At 46.4% G+C, this 8989-nt stretch overlaps 1 protein-coding gene across 1 annotated transcript; it reads left to right on the forward strand.

Moving 5' to 3' along the window:
• Positions 1–1260: 1260 nt before the first annotated feature.
• Positions 1261–6764, forward strand: IRX2 (iroquois homeobox 2). Its single transcript, XM_026064497.1, has 5 exons — positions 1261–1557; positions 3281–3686; positions 4134–4859; positions 5527–5594; positions 6265–6764. The coding sequence occupies exons 1-4, from the start codon at positions 1315–1317 to the stop codon at positions 5568–5570; spliced, it is 1419 nt and encodes a 472-aa protein (XP_025920282.1). The 5' UTR covers positions 1261–1314; the 3' UTR covers positions 5571–5594; positions 6265–6764.
• Positions 6765–8989: the final 2225 nt, after the last annotated feature.

An 8989-nucleotide genomic window follows, 5' to 3' on the forward strand; every position in this document is an offset into this window, starting at 1 on the left:
AAGGAGTCACCCAGGCCTCTTCTCCATGCACCAGACCAGGAAGAATAGAAATGAAACAGAGATCAGGATTTCTCTTTCCTTCATGTGCAAACGCGCTCCACGACTAAATCTTGACTGCTTTGTGGCAACTTACAAAACTGGAAATCTCCTGCTGCCAGGAACAGCACGATTCTGGCTGTGCTGATCTGAGCAGTTGCTCTTCTTTCCTACCATATAGGGCAATACTTTTACGAAGTGCTCTTCCCTTGTATCACTGCTCGGCTCCGTCGAGCCTGAGTGTGTACGTACCAACAGGCGTGCAAGCGCACATGTATGTGATACGTGTGTGTGTGCAGCATAAATTGCGAGAGCTGCAGCGAGTGCGTGTGAGAAGGGGTGTGTGTGTGTATATACATATACATAGAGAATATAAGTATATATTCTCTCTCTTTTTTTCCCCCCTTGTGGATAGAGAAAGAGGGAGCGCAATGGAGAGCATATGAAAAAGCATTTACAGTGCTCCGCGTGCGGAGGAGCCGATCGGCAGTACCATCGCGGAGCTCCAGCAGTGTGCTGGCTGCCGGAGAGGCTGGCTTGCATTACAAAGCCTGCCCTGGCTCCCTCCCTCCCTGCCTCTCCGCCCGCCTCCCTTTCTCCCTCCCCGGCCGCGGGAGGGGCCGGGGCAGGCGGCGGGGCCGGCGCGAGAGCGGCGCGGGCGGGGGCGGGTCCACCGCTCTATGCAGATGAGCCGCGCTGACGGACAGCTCCGTTTTCCAATGTCCCTCGGAAACTCGAGCGCTCCTTCCCTCAACTCTTCACTTCAGACTCTATACTTCCCCCAAAATACAGGCTCGCAGGCGCTGGGGGAGCTGGCTAGCTGGCGGGTAGAACTCCATACGCAGCAGCCACTTTTCTGATTTCGGGGGCTCGCTTTTCTCTCTCTTTTTCCCTCTCCCCTTCTGTTTCTCTCCCTTTCTCTCTCTCTCTTTTTTTTATTAACCCTCTCCTCTTCCCTCTCTCCCAGATGCCCTTCCCCTCCCGGTTAGATTTCTGACCACTCGATTTATTTTCTCTTTTGGGGGGGTGTTCTTTATTTTTTTCCCTCCTGTTTGTTTTTATTCTGAGCGGGTGCGCATGGGGGGGAGCCTATAACAATTCTGATTCTCTACATAACTGCACAGAGTCAACCGGGGAGAGAGAGAGGAGAGAGAGAGAGAGAGAGAGAGAGAGAGGGCGGGAGAGAGGGAGAGCACGAAAGCAGCGCCAGGAGCGGCAGCAGCAGCAGGGCCGGTCACCCTCGCCCCCTCCCTGCTCCTGTGCACTCCAGTGCAAGTCATGTCCTATCCTCAGGGTTACCTCTACCAGCCCCCTGGCTCGCTGGCTCTGTACTCCTGCCCGGCGTACGGGGCGTCGGCTCTGGCGGCCCCCAGGAGCGAGGAGCTGGCCAGGTCTTCGTCGGGATCGGCGTTCAGCCCTTACCCGGGATCGGCAGCTTTCACCGCCCAGGCGGCGGCCACAGGCTTCACCAGCCCGCTCCAGTACTCCACAGACCCCGCCACGGGATTCCCCTCCTACATGGTAACTACCGAAGAGCAATCCTCTCCTTCTTCATTAGCATCCGCATTCTCATCCTCATCATCTTCAGCTTGGCTCCTCACACACTCACCGTCAGCCCCCGACACCACGCCGCACCGCACCGGTGTGTGCCCCGCACCGGCTTCGCCGCCGCCCGCCCCTGCTCTGTCGCCCCTCAGCCCGGCCGGCGGAGCGGAGCGGAGCGGAGCGGAGAGGCGCGGAGCGGCGGGCCGGGGCCGGGGCCGGACCGGGCCGCCGCCTCTCTCCGCGCCGCCTGCCGTCTCGGCGGGCCTGGGACCTGGGCTCGCCCCGCGGATCGCAGAGCCGTGCCGTAGCCCCGATTACAGAAATACGGATCGTCTCTGGCAGTTGGGCTGGAGGCTATCATTCCCCCGCCGCCCCCTTCTCTTTTTCTCCTTTCGCTGTGGTAGGATAGGGGAGGGTTTCTTTTTTTCTTTTTTTTTCCTTCTTTTTTTTTCTTCTCTCTTTTTTAAGTCGGTGTTTAGAGGCGCTGCGGGCTTTATCCCCGTGTTGTTTTATTTACTTTCAGTGTGTTTTGTGCTAATGATTTAACTGGATTTTAGGAATGAAAAGGAGCATCTGTTTGCGATCTGTGAGCTTCGCTTAAGCCCAAGATGGTTGTGGTGGCCGCAGTTTCGGATTTCACTTTCTCCTTATTAGTTAAAAGGAGCTTTGCAATTGCATGTGTGTGTATTCTATGCATAAACTATATAAATAAAACCATAAGCTATATAAATAAACTGCACGTCTAGATGTTTATATAGTTTTATACACATACACACACAGTCAGACACATCTAGTCCCGTACACACAAAGACCTGTACCCGGAATTTAAGATTGGAGCCGCTGTCGAGATCCTAGGAAGGGGTGGCAGCAGGGTAGTTCGCTCTCCCTGCAAAGTGACAGGGAAAATTCTTTCTTTCTGTTTGTAAAACATGCATAAATTGTCGCGCAGTCTTTATTCGCGCATCTGAGGATCTCCCTTGTTTGTTTTTCCTGTTGAGAAGCAATAGGCGAGTGGCTGGAAGCTGCAGTGAGGTTGTGAACTATCTCGAATATTAGGTGAATTTGTGCCTGTGACTCGCCATTCTGTAGGATTCTGAAACGTGCTAAAAGTTAGCAAGTTCCTTAGCAATATCTTTAACTTTTCTTGCACTATGCAGGCTTAAATAAGCGCAATTTAAACGTTAAAGGGCTAATTAAAATGCTAATTACATCGCATTTGAACAATTCGAAACGGTGCATATCTTCTGATTTGCAAATTGGATTTGCAATGCATTATTGCAGTGAATTGCTAAGTGGTGTCTTTGTTGTATTTTCTATAGCAAAAAAGGAAACATCTTTTGAACTTTTGAGAGAAATTTAGATATCAAGTCACAACCTGTAGGGACTTTAAAATGTCTGCGTTGTTCAAAAATGATGTTGGGAAATATTCAATTACAAAGAGCTAAAATTGGTCAGAAAGATTAAAACATTGAGACTGTAAGTGTGCGTGTGTGTGTGTGCGCGTGTGTGTATTGGACGGAGGAAGGGGGGGGGAATCATAACTTAATGACCTTTGGGTGCTGTTTCCCCCCCTAATAGAATATGAATACAAGACACCATCCCGGGGAAACACAAATATAACCAGCGATCTCTCCTTGACAACTTACTAATGGCTATCAGCAATAACAAATTGCCAACCCTGCCGTTTTGTTCTGTGCAGGGCTCCCCTTACGACGCTCACACGACGGGGATGACCGGAGCGATCAGCTACCACCCGTACGGCAGCCCTGCCTACCCCTACCAGCTCAACGACCCCGCGTACAGGAAAAACGCCACCCGCGACGCCACGGCCACGCTCAAGGCCTGGCTGCAGGAGCACCGCAAGAACCCCTACCCCACCAAGGGTGAGAAGATCATGCTGGCCATCATCACCAAGATGACCCTCACCCAGGTCTCCACCTGGTTCGCCAACGCCCGCCGGCGCCTCAAGAAGGAGAACAAGATGACCTGGGCCCCGCGGAACAAGAGCGAGGACGAGGACGAKGACGAAGGCGACGGGGCGAGGAGTAAAGAGGAAAGCCCGGGGAAGATGCCCGAGAGTAACGAAACCTCCGCCGAGGACGAAGGTGGGCTCGGGGTGCGGGGTCGCCCCATCCCGCCCCGTCGCGCCTCCCCCCCTGGGGGCCGCCCACGGGCCGCGGTTGGGGAGCAGGGGAGAAAAAGGGGGTTGCCTAACAGAAGCGACCGCAAAGGCGCGTGGTTGGGGGGAAGTGCCCCGTCCCGCCCCGTGCCACCGCCCCGCTGCTCTCCCGCGGCCGGGCGGACTGGAGCGGCCGGCAGGACCGCCGGGCTCCGCGCGGCGCCGCGGCGCAAGGACGCACTCAGGGAGGCTCAGGGTGCCGCCGCGGAGCTAGCCCTTGGGGATGTTCCTAAAAATGTAATTACACGTCAGCGGCCGCGATTGCAAGCGTCTGCTCCGCGGCCGCGGTGGCCGCGGCTGCGTGTGTTGGTCGGCCGCGCTCTTTTGTCAGTGCCCCTGACTGTGCCTTTCCGCGCCGGCGGACGCCTTGCAGGGATCAGCCTGCAAGTGGACTCGCTGACGGACCACTCGTGCTCCGCGGAGTCGGACGGCGAGAAGCTGCCCTGCCGCGCCGGCGACCCCCTCTGTGAGTCGGGCGCGGAGTGCAAGGACAAGTACGAGGACGTCGAGGAGGAGGAGGAAGAGGAAGAGGAGGAGGAGGAGGACATCGAGGAGGACGACGGCGGCGGCGGCGGCGGGGAGCGCGACCCGCCGGCCAAGCCGGCCACTTCGTCGCCGCTGGCGGCGGTGGAGGCGCCGCTCCTGGGCCATCCGCACGCCGACGCCGCCCGCAGCGCCAGCAAGGCCTCTCCCGGCCCYCCGACGCCCGCTGCCAAGCCCAAACTCTGGTCGCTGGCCGAAATCGCCACCTCGGACCTTAAAAGCCAGCACCTGGGCCCCAGCTGCCAGCCCCCGGCTCTGTCGTCGGCCACYCCCGCCTCCACCCCGCACAGCGCTGCCTACTCGCCCTCCTCCCTTCTGGGGAGGCATATCTATTACACCTCACCTTTTTATAGCAATTATACAAACTATGGGAACTTTAACGCGCTCCAGAGCCAGGGAATCCTGAGATACAACTCCGCAGCAGTGGCTTCAAACGAGGGACTAAGTCAGACTGTCCTAAATGCCAGCTCTGTTCACAAGCAGAACAGTGACTCTTTGAAAACCATCACTAACCAGCTAGAACATTACAGGCCCTCTAGTTACGACTCTAAGAAAGGTAAGTGATMTGTTTTTGCCGCTTTCTTTCCCCTGCTCCCTGCCCTCTTGCAACCAGTATAAATTCTTTATACACTTTAAATATAGAAACCTTCTTTGGACAAAACAGTGAGTGCGCTGTCATCACTACGATTGGGCAATAGTATTATCTGGGGATTAAAAATTGCATGTCTCCATCGTATCGATACTTGCCTTTAAAAACGAAGAGAGGAAATGTGAAAGACGGCTTTTCAAGCAATCTCGCACGCTTCATATGCAGCTTAAAAGCCATTTTTAAAAGGAAAAGTAAATACACAGATATCCAAAGAGTACTGGTATCATTACCTTTTTTTTTTTCCCCCGGCAGACTGCTTTTGCTCTCTTTGATTTCAGTATCCTCACTTTTTTTGCACCTTTCGTTTCAGATAATTGCTAACCTTGAACATGAAACTATGTGCAGCATGACACTTTTAACTTCCTGTTTTTTTATAATAGGTTTTACGTAAACATATTTGTCGTCTTATTAAAAAAAAAATACTCGAGAAAAAGACAATTCTAAAACTTTGGCCAAAGTCTTTTAAACCACTTAGCTATGAATTGTGTGCGAGTGAGGGCTGGGACATACATAAACTGTATAATCTAGTTAGCTAGCTGTGTCCTGTGACTAACTGACAGTTATATTTTGACAGATCCCACTGAAGTTTGCACAGTAGGAGTACAACCGTACCTATAGAAGTGCAATCACACAGCAATGCAAGTAAGTGGGAATATTTTCCATTACACTGATCATTTGGCATCAGGTCCACGACATGCTGCACAGCTCTAGACTTGCTTAACGTTCATTTCTTGTTTCATTACAAAAGAGGCTGATTACAAAGTAAGACACTCTTTTCTGCTGTTTTTTAAACCTCTCATTACGGCATTTCTTTCTCGGGTTAATACTCATTTTGAAGTCAGGTTAGCCAGTTCCTTAATCTTGCCTACTCTTTGCTTATGTAAGGCAAAAACAGAAGAACCATTTAAATGCTATGGAAAGAGAGCTTTACTAAAATATTCTTTAAAGGTACTGTTGCTTAAAAATAAAGGACTTGTGCTCACGTGGCAGTGTGAGAATTGTACCTCATAAGTGAGATTTCACGCAATGACCATATATTTAAAATAAGAGGGGACAATTATAAGAAATCAGCCTGCATCTTAAACAGGCTATGTTATCTGTGGTTTGCCTAGCTATCAATGGCACTCGTAATACCTCTGTATTTAGGGTTAAATAAACAAAAAAAATCGCCTTGTCAATATTTTAAACTAATTCTTTTGTTAGAAGAAAGTAGAAGAGAAAGAAATTTGCCTCACCTCCTTTTTATGATTTAATGGTGTCAGCGTGTAATTGAAGGACTTTTGTATGATCTGGTTTTTTCCTTGGTCCACAGGTAGGTGTCACAATTGCTTTGAAAAAAGCCATCATCTCTCCCCGAGCTAATATATATAACAAATCTCTAAATGCGGATCATATCTTGTGCCACTGTATAAAAGAAGACCACAGAGCACTATTAAATCTTCAGACTCTAATTATTAAACCAGAATTTTGTTGGACATACGTGAGTTTGCTGGTATAGTATAGTTTCCCCAACGTATGTGTGACTTTTGAAAACAGATCTGTTTTTCTCAGGATATCTTGAATTGATCACTCCATTGCCACGGTATATATTCAATAGGTGTGATAGGATTTATTGTAAAATTTATTTGTAAAAGATGTATACAGTAGAGATAATAAAGATGTGATTGGAGAACTTGAGTCCTTACAAAGTGGAAACAAATTTGATATTTATTTTTGTAATGATATAAAGCTTCTAGTAATTTATGCAAGTTGTATTGCAATGGAATCTGAACTTTTTGTAAATAAATTTTGCCTGGTTTTTATTTGAAACGTTGATGGTTATACAATCTTTGGTTGTTTAACAAGAATTCTTTACTAATTTATATCTCTAATTGTAAATAAAAACAGACTAGTCTGCAACAATATGGTGTTTTTCATTCATTTTCCCCAAAATAATAATCTATTATTTAGAAAAAGGCGAAAGTTGTAATTTCACTTAGTACAGCTTAAACCATAAAATGAGTAAACAATTTAAATATTCTGCAAAGATATGGTTTGCATAAATTAATTCCTTCTGGGTTGTTCCGTTACACTGAAACTGTAAATATACACATGTGTGTGAATACATATTTGTATATACGCATGCATAGGCATAGAGAGAGAGATGAATACATGCATGTTTCTTATAAACTATTTATGTTGAGTGTGAAGTAGCTTTTTATTAGAGTTAATGTTCTCTAAATTCACCATTTCTAGGGGAAAAAATGCAATTTATTATGGCTTATTTTTAATTTCTTTGTTTCTGCTTCTAGCTAAAATATGCAAATGTAAAAAAATGAAGCAAAAATAGTCCAATCCCCATTTTCTATGTTTTTTTGTCTTCTTTTGTATCAGTGAACCACATCTTTAATTTGATAGTCACATTAGAAATCCACCTTGATAGGACTCATAAAAACAGCTAACCAATCATTTTAATTTTCGGTAAAATAATGGGAATCCTCATATAATATAATTTCAAAAAAAAAGAAATGAACAATCATTTATTTCCCCCAAAAGATAAATTGAGTGAATATAACTTACAGTTATAAAACAAGAATAATAGCTTCTTAGATTGCCCTTTAATCAATCATACACTTATTTTTCAAGAGGCTCATCTATTTTATTCCATGATTAATAATGTTCCAGTGTGAGAGCATTATTAGATCCCAGCAGGGGAGATCCTGAATGCTTTTAGCTGCTTTGGAATGGTCAGTTGGGGTTCATTATGGTCTGATATTGAGCAATTTATAAAATCTTGTCTAAACATCTGCCAGCTCAGATAGGCTGATGTGTCTGAAGATGGGAAATTGCTGGACCAGTTGATATTGACAAACGGATCTCTCTCCAGTGGCTTTTTGTTCAGTGAAAATTAGTGGCCTCTTGCTCAGGTCTTGTTAGAAAGGGCATTTGAAAGTGATCTTAGATACTTCAGGCATCAGCCTTGGGAATGTTAACTGGATAAAGAGCCATTCTAGGCTGGAGTCAGGAAAAATGTAGTAATTATATTAAATGGGGGGAAAGGAAGCTGTGGTTCTTAAATGCAAATATGCAGCTCTCCCCCTCCCTCCCCGCCCCCCATCCCCATCATATTTTACCCATATAAAGCTGTTCTAACTGACTGAGAAAATGTATGTGTTTTTCAGCTGTTAGGGCAGAAATTAATATTGTAATTCTGGAAAACTCTGAGATTCATCTAGCTAAATATAAAACACTGAAGATCTTTACAGTTGGAGGCTTAGTCATCTGCTTCATGTACTGTAGAATGTGCTTCTCTGCTCCTATAGTACTGTATTTTTTTATAGAGGTAAAATGCAGTTTTATCTGTGTGCAGTATATAGTACAATTAGATAAACAGCTTAAAAGTAGTTCAGGAAATGTTTGTTTTTTCCCCTCCAATTTAGAGTATGATGTACAGGCAAATATTTACTACAACCATGCTCAAAATATCTTTACCGTGCACTTTAGGAAGATTTTACAGGGAAACTTTTTATGCTAGGGGAGACATCTGAACTTTCTTTCCCCCACTCCTCCTCCTGCTCCGTCCACCCCCACCACCCACGTTTCCAGGTCGCTGTTGGACACAAGGTGTACATTTCAATCGGTAAAAAAAAAAAAATAAAAAAAAATAAAAAAAATCTGTGGCAGAGATTAAGAAAGGCTAACGACATTCCTTTGATGTTTATACGCCCAAAGAATTATAAAAGATTTCCATAATTTACCCACCCTTGCTAGTATTTAGACCTGGATTTCTTTCTGGAAAGAAAAGTAGAAAGTCTTAGGAAACTCGCTTTTAAGTGTTCACTATGTATGTAAAACCCAGTGGACTTCTCTCATCCTCTGAGAAATTCACTGGTGGTTCATAGATTCAGATGGGCGACACCCAAACGATTGGCAAATATATATGTATTTTTTTAAAACAAGCAATAATAGGCAAGAATTCAACACCATTCAAGATTTAATAATCAAAATTAAAAGCAGGAGGAAAGTGTAGCTTTGCTAGATTGTTGGCACAAACAATG

The sequence above is a fragment of the Apteryx rowi genome, unplaced genomic scaffold (assembly GCF_003343035.1).
Source record: "Apteryx rowi isolate R43461 unplaced genomic scaffold, aptRow1 scaffold_218, whole genome shotgun sequence".
Classification (NCBI taxonomy): domain Eukaryota; kingdom Metazoa; phylum Chordata; class Aves; order Apterygiformes; family Apterygidae; genus Apteryx; species Apteryx rowi.